The sequence below is a fragment of the Gavia stellata genome, chromosome 4 (genome assembly GCF_030936135.1).
Source record: "Gavia stellata isolate bGavSte3 chromosome 4, bGavSte3.hap2, whole genome shotgun sequence".
NCBI lineage: Eukaryota > Metazoa > Chordata > Aves > Gaviiformes > Gaviidae > Gavia > Gavia stellata.
In genome coordinates, this window is record NC_082597.1 from 59,194,029 (window position 1) to 59,207,072 (window position 13,044).

Consider the following 13,044-nt stretch of genomic DNA (forward strand, 5'->3'; position numbering starts at 1 on the left):
GCTGGGGCCGCCACTGCTCCCAGCCACAGGACCCTCGGCTGCTCTCAGGGTTTTTTTAAATTGTATTGTGGGGGAAAAGGCTCATTGAAAAGAAAAAAGTATTCAGTCAAAAAATCTGTTTGCTGTGTAAGAACACAAGATGTTTTGGGTTGCGTTTTGAGGAAAACGGACTGGGTTTGGGAGAGTCCCTCTCTCCTCCTTGCTGCAAGGTTTATTTCACAAACTTACTTCAAAAGAAAATAATGTCTATGATTTCTGCTAGCACCTCTCTCTTGGGTACACATTTCCCTACTTTCAGCAGGTCTGGCTGCAGAGAAGATGGGGCTGGAAATCATTGGCAATTTGTTATATTAACTGCCAAGGCAGTGTGGGGGACTGCTGGGCTCTCTGATGTTCATTTTACAGGCCAGGGCTGAATTTCTCTCTTCACAACAGCGATGATACTCTAACAAAAGAAAATTAATGTGGCCAAACAGACTTGGAGCTGGTTCCTCCCTGGGGCTGGTGTGCGATTCTTACCATGCCTCCCAGCTCTGCCCAGGTGTCTGCGCTCCTTATTAATAACCATCAAACAGCTGGTGTTTCTAAAACCATACCCAAGATCCAATCCTTGCTCTTTCACTGGTGCTGTCTGTGGGCTCAAGTTGTAGAACTTCTTTGTTCCTTCATAAATGGGGAAAACAAGTGGCTTTTCCATTCACTGGATTGCAGCATGGTCTAAATTCGTTAATGCCTGTAGAAAGGTTTGCCACCCGTTGAGGGAGGAGCCATGCAGAAGTGAGATTGCATCCACTGTTTCAGCAGAAACAGCTCTTCCCCTGCCTGCTGTGCCTGTTAGATGGGGGGGACCTTTCCTAAGCACCTTTTGGTGACATTTTTTGGTAGAAACCAGCCCCATGCAGCCCCTAGGACAGCCTTCCTCTTCAGCAGTACCCTGAGGCTTGTCTGTGGCTCTGCTGCTGTCCCATGGGATCTTCCTCTGCTGCAATCCCACCACCCTGTCCATCTCCAGTGGTCAAGGCTGGGGGGAAGGAGCAGCATCCTCCCCGTGCCAGCGACCTGCTGCGAGGCTGGGAGCAAAGCCACCCGGCCATGCCAGGGCCCTGCTGCCCCAACACGTGCCCTTTCTGAAGAAAACAGACTGTCCCTATGTCCTGTGCTGGAAACAAGCCCCTTTTACAAAAGTTCTGCTGTCTGCCACCCAACCGCAGCCAGAGCCCTGCGGTGCTCCCGGCACCGGGACGCCGCAGTCCTGCGTGTCCTGGGGTCACTCCCCTGCCTCCGAAGTTTGAGGGCTACGTGTCGGCCACCTCCCCCAGCCTCCAAATCTCGGGTGGGGGCTCGGACGCGGCCTCCAGTCCCCGTGGCTCTGTCGCCCGTGACCACTAGATGGTAGCAAGCCCCGGCCGACGGATCCGGGCTGCTGCGGCGCCTCCTGCCCGCGCCGGGGGGGGGCCCGGGCGAGTACCCGCCCCGGGCGGTCGCGGTCCGCCCCGGGGGGCTTTGCAACAGCACTCGCGTCACGCCAGCGATGCACCCCAAAATGCGGCCAAAAATATTAAGGATGCGGTTTATGCTCGTTTAGCGAGAGCGCCTTATGCGTGGACAGGCGTGCAGCCACGCGTGTCAGCTCGGCTATGGTGTGGCCGCGCTGTTTGGAACAGGTTATTCAATCACCCGGCGCTTTTTAAAGGGGGCGGCCGATATGTTGGCTCTCTGTACTTTGTGTTTATCAGGAGGATTATGCAAGTGATAGATTTTGCCCCAAGGGGGCGAGGAGAGGCCTGTAGATACAAAAATGTTATGTCCGTTTCGCAGTTGCAGGGTTGAGGTGTGGTCTGATGCACTATAAAGCTTTTAGTATTTCTGTAGACTATTTATTTAAGCTCTAGGGAGAAGAGCTTGTGATTTCATTTTATTACTACTTCACTTGTAAAAACAAGCAATATGGAATCCCATACTCTTTTTAAGCCTTCTGACCATTTAACACTAATGTCCATACTGAGACTGCTGGCTTCACAGCCCTGGGGAAAGCTACAGAGAGCAGAAAGTCAACCAACTTCAAATTAACTTATTATGGCAACTGAGTAACTTCAGCTTGGGGAATATGACAGAGCTCAGTGCATAAGCAGCAGCTTCTCGTGTACCAGGAGCACATTTCTGTCGTGTCTGAAACGCATGTAAGGTCAGTATTCAGGATCCTACCCGAGGCTGAGCCTGGGATGGTGCAAATGCTTGTTTACTGCTATAAGTACTTGGGGAGTGAGGCTGCAGGTATGGGATCTCTCTCGTCTCAGCCCTGCACTGTGGAGAGCAACGCGAGGAATGAGCTGGAGGCGTCCTAAGCTCTCTTCCATCAGTTTAGCTTAGTTTGGGTAATTGGTAGTAGCCTAGTGTTTACGCAGGTAAATCAGGATGAAATCTTGGCCTTCAAGTGCTTAGGATGTGGATTTTTAGATGTGAAGCGAACTGGTACATAGAGGAGAGAGAAGGGGAGGATTGCAGGGTCACAGATTGACTTGGCTGACAGAGGCTTGCAACATGTAACGGCCAAAATTCCATCACCTCTAGGCTTGGACATCGGCCAACACCTCCATTTGGCTTTTGCCATCCTTCTTACCCAAGCTATTCCCTTTAAACCTGTGTGTTTCTAGGGGTGTGAGGCTCTGTGCCTAGGTACTCCTTGCTGCACGCTAACCCTTGTATGTGGACACTTCTCTACCCCCACAAGGCTGGAGCAGGGAGGCTGTTCCTGTGTTGCAGAGGGCGGACAGGTGCAGAGGCAGCGATGCACCTCAGGTCTTGCAGCCCTGTGGTGGGGATCGTGGGGTTGCATGCGGTTCTCCTGAGCCCCAAGGCAGGTGTCTTCAGCCCTCAGCTGACATTTTGTGCCTGCCAAGGCCTGTAGTGTGTGCTCCTTAGGAAACGTCCAGAGGTAGGTGCATGCTTCTGGACAGCAGCGCTAGCTAGGCTTTGTTGTCAGACTATGCTCTGACTGCACTCACTCCCTGGAAGGGATTAATCACCCCGTTGGTGTGCCAGGCTGTTATCAGTCCTGATGGAGGCTGGAGGACAAAGGCTGGGAGGTGTCCCAAAGCATACCCATGTTGTTTGTCAACCTGGTGACTTTTCCTCCTGACATTGATATTTGGCTTGACAGAAGTAGCCAGAGACCTTAACTCCCGGCTGGCCGTGTGTTGAATGAAGCCTTGCTGTGTCCTTGTGTTTCTGGCCTGCTGCAAATTACCCTTCTGGCTCTGCTATACGTCTATTGGCTCCGATATCCAGGTTCAGCCAGCAGATAATCCTAAGCGTTCCCCAAAGAGGCAGGCAGAAGGATGCTGGCAGGCAGGTGTGGCGTAACTGGCTGCCATATAGCTTTTATCCCTTTTCTCCCTCCTGCAGAGACTGGGGAGATGCCCAGGCCACTTTGGATATGGTTAGCTGTTAAGGACATGTGTCTTCTAACACTGTGCTCTTCTCTATTAGTAAATGGTGTGCATTACCCCAGGAGAAAAGGAAAGTAAGGTCAGCATGGGAAAGAAAAGGCCTTTGGAGAGATGGAGCCGATGCTACCAGCAATCCCTGCCTCATCTCCTGCCTGCCCTTGGCAGACCAGGGGCAAGGGAGGCAGGGTGGCCTTGCAGATGACAGTGCTCTTCAGAAATCTCCTGCCGTACAGCTTGACACTGTCTCTGGGTCCTTGGGAACCCGGGACAGGCTCCTGGCACGGTGTTTCGGCGGTGCCCTTTCTGCCTAGTGTGGGACACATGCCAGTCCAATAGGAAAAGTAGAAGTGGTGCCATCAGTGGCACCCACAATAGCACCTGACTCAAAATAGCTTCCTAGAAAAAATAGGGAGGCTGATTAGGTTAGACAAGCCTGAAAGAGAGCAAGACGTCCAGCTGACGATTGACAGGTGTAGGTCTGTGAGCAGGGGCTATAAATCCCACGGGTGAGCTCTCCAGCCACCCTTTGGGGAAAGGCAAACGGCTGCGGGGAGCACTCGGGACCTGCCTTCAGTGAACCATGGGGCTCAGTGATCAGGAATGGCAGCAGGTCCTGACCATCTGGGGAAAGGTGGAGTCTGACCTCACTGGCCACGGGCATGAAGTTTTAATGAGGTAGGCAAGAAGCATCTTGCTGAGAGTAGAGCTGAGAGCTTTTGATGAGAGACCAAGGAAGGTGTATGTTTAGTATGGGGGCTCTTGTTTGGCAGTGTTTACTTCATTTCTTTGTTGTAGGGTGGTGGTTTTTCCATTGCTATAGTTTCTGGGTTAAAAATTACTTGCTGTGTAAAGTGGCTGTGCTTCTGTCTCTCCATCTATCTATGGGTGCAGGAGCAGGCCAGTGCTGCTTTCAAAAGATGGTGGGACTTTGTCACTCCGTCTGCCTCTGCTGGCAAAGCTCTGCTTCGGATCCTGATTGCCCAAGCACCGCGGTGAGAAATGCTGGAGTGAATTGTGTGTCCTGGGCCTTCAGATGCTCTGCAGCAAAGATGTGGGGAGGCAGGGAAGGAGAGGAGAGGAAAATCACCTCTGTGACAATTTTCTCGGAATCTATGATTTCAGTAAAATTACCTGTGAAGTACCTGAGTGTTTCCCTCTCCCCACATTAGTCTCACCTGGCAGGGCCCTGCCCTTCCTGCTTTTTGGCCAGAAGTCTGGGTGGTTAACACTTGTCCACTTCCTGATGATGGATTTGAGGTCTGGGTGTGAAATTAGGCACATCCTTCCCCCTGCTTCCCTCCTCCACGATTCTGGTGTCAGAGTGGGAGTGCTTGCTAGGTCTCCATCTGAGAGGACCCCTGCCCCCATGCTGTCCTTGTGGTCCCGGCCCCCCAAGTGGGGAACACCCTGAACACCGGCAATAAGTCACAGAAATGCAGTCTGGAATGGATCTCAGGGCTGCAGAGTGGGAAACGACATCAGGTGGGCATTGGATTCCAGCCTGTCCTTAAAGACCAGAAGGGCTGGAGACTTGGAGGAGACTCTCCAGATCTCCCCCTCAGCCTGTGCTCTGTACAATGTGCTGGAAGAGTATGGATGCTGAGGAGAGCAGTGGGGATGGGGCACTCACTCCAGGAGGGGTTCCTAACTTAAACATGCCTAAAGGAAGGAGCCCACACCACTGGGCAAATCCACTGTCCATTCAAAGCTTTTTCAAAGATGAGCCAAAGCAGGGAACTGTTTTATTTGCCTTCTTCATCATGGCCTAATTCAGCTCCTGTTTGAAGGGGAGGGAGGGATGGGTGCAGCCGGGTGGCAATGAGATGGCTTTGCCCTCATGCGGTCCAGAGCAGGCATGCTGGAAGGGTAGCAGGAACCCAAGCCCTCCCCACCAGTCCATCTGTGTGAGATGGCTACTTTGGCTCTGGAAGTGCTGCAAGACACTGAAAGCAGTTTCCAACTGAAAAAGTAATACCATTTTTCTTACAGATATCGCAGGGCAAAGCATGGCATTAAATAAACAGATGACACCCCTTTCCCCTGTGACTTTGTCCTCCCCAGCCAACCCAGGTCATTTCTTGTTCCTTCAAGGTGTTTCTGAGGGAGAAGAGAGGCAGGGGAAGCCCAGCAGCTCTTAGTTTAGAAATGTGTCCGCATGTGCATTGTTAAAGACTTCTTAGGTAGATGTCATATCCTGGGAATACACTTACAAAATACTGATTCAACTGTATGTTTTCCAAAGGAAACAAAAAAATAGTCCTCAGAAGAATTTTCAAGACTCTTGGTGGTATATCGTCTTTGGCAGACATGATTCAGCCATAGCCAGACACGATGGAGGGAAATTTTTAGAAATAACTCCATCCCATTTTAAGGTGCAAGGTTTTTTCACCTCTCTGGGTGAGACACTACCTGTGTCATGGAAAGATACAGGAAAAAAGGACAGGCCAATGGTGGTGTACTCAGCACCTGGTACAGTACAGAAATCCTTTGGAGACCTTTGAAATGAAATGCCAGCAAAGACTGGTCACTCATTTACAGAATCTTTTTGGTGCAGAACAGCTTGTATTTTCCATGTGCTTGAGGTATTTGTTAGTGTAGTTTAACCTACACTTACATCATACAGCAGACAGTCTGGCTCTCATGGCAACATACTTAAGAGGAATGTCCAGTTCTAGATGGGATGCAAGCCCCAAGTAGTCCCAGCACCAGCACCCTTCTGAGGGCAGAGCAAGAGTGCAACCACTGTACTGTGGGAGGGAGGCTGGTTTTGTGGCTGAGGTCCTGGGCTGGAGTGCCAGACACTGCTGCAGGTAACTTGGGTGAGCCGCTTCATGGATGTGAGCCGTAGGGCCTTGGCTGTACACACAGCCATTGCTTTTGCTGGTGCTTCAACTACTTGGATTATGCCTGTCAGAGGGTATAATACCTGAAAATAAGCTTATGCAAGGGAGCTGATGTCTCTCAACACCTAATTATTAGACTGCTCCTAATAACCAAGACAGGCAGCGTCCCCTTTTCACCCCGACTCTAGGACTCTGGTATGGAAAACAGTGACATTTCCTAATAGTTTGGTTGCCAGTTGTGTCTGCATCCTATCTCCTAGGAAATGCAGCAGGCAGGAAGCAGGGGGGACAACGCTAGCCTGGCTTTTAGCCACCCTTCCACCGTCTTGATTTCATTTCCATTTCGGGATCAGAGTGTTTATGTATAGCACTGCATGGCATGGCACCAGCATGCCTGAAGGCCTCGCACTCTTGTTACCCACTTGCTCCCAAGGATTGTCTGAGGTGCTGCGGTTCCCAATGGAGGAACCACACTGCTGGCAGCTGGGCTGAGCTGGGGGGTGGGAAAAAAGGGCAGGAACCAAATTCCTCTGTGTCTGCAATCATGGGGGGGGGGTGGGGTGTGGGCACAGTAAGCTCTCCCATCCAGCTGATGTTCAAGAACTCCTGAGACCCAGATGTGAGGGACCTGAAGCTGGGGGCTGCTCCCTTTTTTGTGTATGAGAAGCCTCTAGAACTCTCCTTTCCTGGTCAATGCAGAGATGGGCTGGGAAGAGGGTCCTGGTGAGAGCCAGGGGTCTACAGGTTGGCTCCTCAGCAAGAATAAGTCAATGAAGACAGGTGGTTTTGTTTGGTTTTGTTTTTCCTTCAGATGAATGCAAGAACTTACCTCTCAGTACCATGGCTCTTGTATTTATTTTAATACAGTTGACATAACCCAGGGGACTGGTGCCAAAGAGTCAGCAGAGCTATATAAAAAAAATATGGACACTTGCTCTGTCGCTCTAGTTGGACATTTTTAGGGCAGTGTCTCTGTCACAACCAGAGGGAATGGAAAAAGACAGTGGTGATCATGTTAGGACATGTGTAAGAGGATAGGATTAACGTAGTTACAATACTCAAAGGAAGGTATGTCAGGAGCTTTTGCTCTCCAAAGACAAGAGGCTTTTTATAATTTGTTAATGATAAAAAACAGTCTGTACAAAATAAATAGAAAAGAAACTTCTGCACACAGAGCACCATCAGGTTGTGGAACAACCTACCAGAGGAACAATGAAAACCACTTAAACCAGATTCAGAGTAGGGTCAGAGGCTTCCCTGGCTTATATACATGCTAAAAGGAGTGATTGTGAATGGTGGTAATTTGGAAAGGATCTAAGGTGTCAGAGTTCCCAGGTTAAAGTAGCCTCTACTAGCAGGGACTAGCTAAGAGCTTTCTTCAGGGAAGGAAGCAGGTTATCACACCTTTGCCTGTCTATATACTCTGAAATACCTGGAGCAGCTGGACCTCAGCTCTGGTCTGGATGACAGCTTTCTCAAGTCTCACAAGTCCCTCTACTTTTGTCCACAGACTCTTTCAGGACCACCCTGAGACACTGGATCGCTTTGAAAAGTTCAAAGGCCTGAAGACCCCTGATCAGATGAAGGGCTCTGAAGATCTGAAGAAACATGGGTGTACCGTCCTTACCCAACTGGGCAAAATTCTGAAGCAGAAGGGTAATCATGAGTCAGAGTTGAAGCCCCTGGCTCAAACCCATGCGACCAAGCACAAAATCCCTGTCAAATATCTGGAGGTATGGAAAAGGGCAGGGAATCTTGGCGTCTGATGTGTAGTGAATCGGTACAAGACAGCTACATGAGAGTTGTGCTTTTATTTACTGATGGCCAGTTGGACTTCAGTGAGCTCTCCCTCAAGCCTGAGGTCTCTGTGTACAGGCAGGAGGAGACACAGAAAGGGCTCATGGTATGCGAATGGTATGTGAATATCCAAGTTTAGACTTCCCATTCCAAACACTACATGCAGTCTGAGCAACCCTTGACAATAATAAACCAGCCCATGCAGCCTCTGCATGCCTGGGAAACTACATTACATAAGAACTGTCAGTGGGTGGACACAAGGGACGTACAATTTTAGAATAAGCTCTGGAGGATCCATTGGAGACCAAGACCCATAAAACTAAGTGTTGTACAAACACAGGGCATGAATTTTGAACCTTAATGGACAAGGCAGACAGAGAGTGGGAAGGGCCATGATCTACTCAAGTTCATGAACCAGATCAGCGTCAGAGCTAGGAATAGAGCCCAGTTCTTCTGCCAGCCCAGGCTCCTTGCAAGCCAAACCTCACTCTCTCTCTGGAGACTGTAGGAAGGGCTACTGAATTAGCTTGGAGATATTTCCAGGCTCTGCAACCTATTTCTTAGACTGGCTTTTCTGAAAATAAACCTTGACTGTTCCCTCTGTTTTTCTTTCTCTCTCTCTCTTTCCTTCCTCACAGTTCATTTCTGAATCCATCATCAAGGTCATTGCCGCAAAACACTCTGCAGACTTTGGGGCTGATTCCCAGGCTGCAATGAAGAAGGCCCTGGAGCTGTTCCGAAATGATATGGCCAGCAAGTACAAGGAGTTCGGTTTCCAGGGTTAGCACATACGCACAGAGGGACACCACAATGGAGGCCTGGCCATGCATCTTAGACTAGCTTCCCCAGCACTGTTTTGGACATCTCACAATTAGCCATCCAAGATGTGTGGGAAAGCTTTGATGAGAGGCCAAGAGTCACTCCAGGCAGCGTAGAGGCACTCAGAGTGATATCCGTGATAAACCGTTGTTTCCTGGCTTCATGTATACAAGAGAAATAATGTGCTTTCGTAGGAAAAATAATGTAAGCGGTTACCTGTGAGCTTCTGCCTATCCCTATCCTCTTCTTCTTTCCCCCTCCCCAAAACCCAGTCTCATCCGAGGGGCATGGCCAGAGATGAAAGGATGTGGAAGAACAAGGGGAGTGTTGAAGAGTGTGGTGAATGAGAAGGTGAAGGGATGACTCAAATGGTATGAAAGGGATGTCAGGATGGGAAGCAGAGGCACAGAGTCCCATTCCTCCCACAGGTGAGACTGTTAGCAGGTTGCTGTGGACAGCTTCCAGCACAGTATTACCTTGCTTTGTGGGGGTGAATGCAGCCAGTCAGTCTCTAGGGTCTGCCAGCTTGGAAACTTGCATTAGTTGCTAAACTCATGTTAGCAAAACTAAGTTCTGTTGCACTGAGAAGTAAAGTATGTGTTTCTCAGAAAATAAAAATTCCTGCACCAGTGTCATGTGTTTGCTTCTGGCTTTACAGGCACTCCACTGAGAAGTGGGAGAGAGGGAGAAAGTGGAAAGATGTTTTGAATACATATCCAGCTGCACCGCAACCTGTGGTGCCAGTCTGTGACTTGAGCAGCATATGGCATCTGTCTGAGCCGGGGGACTCAGGGCACTCAGATGTCACCATGAAGTCATGACCTGGTTACTGGACTTGACAACACAAAACGGCAGCCTAGACTCAGCTGGAGCTGAGAGAAATGCTCCCTGACTAAAGGCCATGGCCACTGCTGCACATGGGGGGACATGGTGAGGGAAGGCCTTTTGCTTTTTTATGGGGAGGTCGCACATGCAAGCAGCCTCAGGTCCCAGCAGCAGCACAGTGTGTTGCTCCCTCCAGGCAATGGAAAGCAGGGCTGCTTAGCCCAGGAGGAAGGTTGCAACGGCAGCGTATGCTGTTAAGACCCAAGCTGCGGTCTCCATACCATTTTGCAGTTTTGTTGGGGTGTCTCTGCGGTGCATACTGCACTGTGTATACAAACATAAATGGATGTCCCAGAGTGAGGCTTACGAGACAGACACGGAGCAGCAAGGTGCCTACCTCTGCCCATTGCCCTCTCCCTATCCTGGTACTACGGTGAGGTACGAGTGACCTGATTTTACTGAAGTGGGGGAGAGGCTGAGGGCCACATTGTGCCTAAGGCTGCCCAAGGGCTAGTCAGAAACGGTTGGAGCCTGAAAAGTGGTTTTGAGTGCAAAGCTTTGACCTGACACCCAGGTTCACAGCAGACTAGCTGACTCTTTGGGAATTGTGCGGTTTCTCTGGCTGAACCTAGTCAGAGGGGCAGTTGTATCCCACAGTGAGCATGGGGGTTCTCATTCCCTCCTCTTCCTCCATCCCCATCACCCAGCTCAGGGCCTCAGCAGTAGGGTGCTGCAGTCTTGTCTGGCATATGCACTCAAGCTGTCTCCATGCAGAAAGCAAGGTGGATGAGCAGCGTGCTGTCTTTCTGTATATTTGCACAGGGTCGAGAGCATTCATGGCAGGGTCACATCTTGGCACAGAGGCAAGCAGCTGGGTCCTGGCTAAGGGAAATGTGTGGAGTCAACATGGCTGCTCTTTTCTGGTACGGAGAAAGGAATGCGCCTTATCTCACAGATAGTGTGAAGGCAAGCTTGAGAAAGAAAAATGAGGTGCTCAGTATTAGGAGCTACCAGCAAGGTCTGGTTCAAAGCACCCCCTGCTACACTGTATGCAATGGAGACAGAGGAGAAGCCACCAGCTCCCTTAAAAATCAGTCCTGAACCAGTGTGATCTGCTGTGTCTTTGGTCAGGGCAAAGGCCACAACGTTTCAGTCTCTGAAAGGAGAAGGAATGAATTCCTTCCCAGAGCAGACCATCTCTGATTTCTTGCTCTTTACAAATCCTGACTTAACCTCTGGGAGCTTGCTTGGGGTTTCAGCCTTTCAGAGAGGGTCACAAAAGCATATGCTGTCACCCAGATGAAGTTACAGCAAGGTGGTCCCTGGCTTAAGCAACTTGCTTCATCTGACTCCAGTCTAGTCTGGCTGGCTTTTGCGGGGAGGGCAACCTATTTAATTAAGGTCTAGGATTGCCTGTCCAACACAATAAGATTTCCTGCCAGTGACAACAGGCTCTGCTTTAGGATTAAGAGCTCTGCTATGGCAGCTGCCTCTGTCAGTCTGAGTGAGACTGGAGTCGTCTCTAGATATTTTTATGCAGAGCAATGTGGTGGAGGAGGGAGGGTTTGTATATATGTTGTGCCTAGCTACTGGTTATTAGTTACCTGGAATAAATGTTGGTCCACTGGGAGCACTGACCCTTCACTCTGCCTGCCTTACCCTCCTGTGTCAGTGCAGTAGGGACCACACTTAAACCTGTGCTGGTCAGATGTGGGGCCTGATGTAGGTTTTCTGGTTGTGCCTACGGCCCAGTGAAGATATGCAAGCTGAGATGAACGAGCAAGTTCAGATACCAATAACAGTGGAGCTATCTCCAGCAGGTTCAGTGGGTTGGGATGCTTGTGGTGAAATCCACATGTCTGCATCTTTGCTACTCTGGGTACTGAGTATGCCCTTGGCTGCAGTCCTGACATAGTGTAGCAATATACACAATTCCCACACAGTGGGTCTATAAAGCTCCTGCAACAGCCCCTGCTTTAGGGACAAGGGAAGTTTCCTAGAGGAAAGGGGATGATGGAGAAAGGGTTTTTCAGCTCCATGCTATACTGATTCAGTATCTGTGTTGTAACCACCCTTTCCACTGTGCTACTAGCACATGTAGCTTTTCTGGTTCATGTATGGGATGAAGTCCCTAAGTGGAGATAAACCATATCAGCGTAATCCCAGAAATGTTCCTGCCTCTTTTCCAGGAATAGCTTTACATAAGGAAGATGGGTCCCAGGGTCTTGTGCCCAGCCCCCCTCCCCGTTAGCACCATTTGGTGTCACATACATGTTCCTGGTCACTGGGGATGTGGATAGTGTTGTTGCCAGCCTCCTTGCTCCAGCACATACACACTGACTACAGACAGGTCAGACTTATGACTGTCCTATGCTTTCTATGCACTTCTGCAATTTCTTTTATGCAAATGGGTTATACACCTGCATCTGCCCTTAGGTTGAAAAACATCCTTGCTGCTTTGCACTTGACATACTATTCTTTTCCCAGTGCTGCCGTTTCCATTGCATGGCAGAGCTCCCCATGGCACCGAGCCAGTGACCTGTCTGCATTCTCTTGGGCTTCGGTGTCAGAAACTGGAGACTCATCAGGATCTCAGATGCAGGGAGAAGGGCCTTGCTTCCCAGGCACTGTGCAAATGAGCCAGTCAGCCCCATCCAGGGTGCAACAATACTGCAGGCTGCACTGCCTGTCCCCCTTGTCTTTACTTCTGCCTGCTGACCCTGCTCGGCTCCAATACACCTGCCAACGTCAAGTGGCATCAAGGAGCAAGTCCTCGGGACCATACTATTAATCCTGTGATCTGTCTCTTGGTCACCTCCATGGGAGAAAGGGATGGGGCTCCAGTGACTAATTACGTTAAGTATTTAGTACATATTAGCATGAAGTTTGTCGCATTGTTCATGTTTGCATCTCCCTACAGGGCTAATGTGAGGAAAGGGCTGGGACATTTCCAATCCACATCATAGTCACTGAACAGATAAGTCTGCTTTCTGGGTATTGAAGCACAGACAGTGCCTAAAGAATGTAGTATTTATATGGCACTGTAGTTTAATAAGGAGACTCAAATGCTCACCTATACCACGTTTCCAGACGAGGATTATTTTTGTCATGATCCCTGTGTTTTCTGCCAGCTGGCCAAAACCTGTCCTGTATGTTATGCCACTGAGGAAAAGAAACCAGTGGTGGAGCCATGTTTTTCTTTGATGTAGACTTGCTTGCCCATAAGTTTTTTTCTAAAAGTTGCATGTCATCAGAGCATGTTCTCCACTTTACTGGGCTTATTCCTCTCAGATTTGCTCAAGGCTGCATCA

The 13,044-nt window shown here is 49.8% G+C and overlaps 1 protein-coding gene across 1 annotated transcript; it reads left to right on the forward strand.

Annotated features, from left to right (window-relative positions):
- The first annotated feature begins 3,969 nt into the window (after positions 1-3,969).
- On the forward strand, positions 3,970-9,539 carry MB (myoglobin). Its single transcript, XM_009808353.2, has 3 exons — positions 3,970-4,124; positions 7,803-8,025; positions 8,728-9,539. Exons 1-3 carry the CDS (start codon positions 4,030-4,032, stop codon positions 8,872-8,874), a joined length of 465 nt encoding a protein of 154 aa, XP_009806655.1. The 5' UTR covers positions 3,970-4,029; the 3' UTR covers positions 8,875-9,539.
- Positions 9,540-13,044: the final 3,505 nt, after the last annotated feature.

Coding starts and splice junctions, on each gene's coding strand:
- MB (XM_009808353.2), top strand. CDS start 4,030: ATGGGGCTCAGTGATCAGGAATGGCAGCAGGTCCTGACCATCTGGGGA. Junction 4,125..7,802: donor GGGCATGAAGTTTTAATGAG/GTAGGCAAGAAG, acceptor TTTTGTCCACAG/ACTCTTTCAGGACCACCCTG. Junction 8,026..8,727: donor TCCCTGTCAAATATCTGGAG/GTATGGAAAAGG, acceptor CCTTCCTCACAG/TTCATTTCTGAATCCATCAT.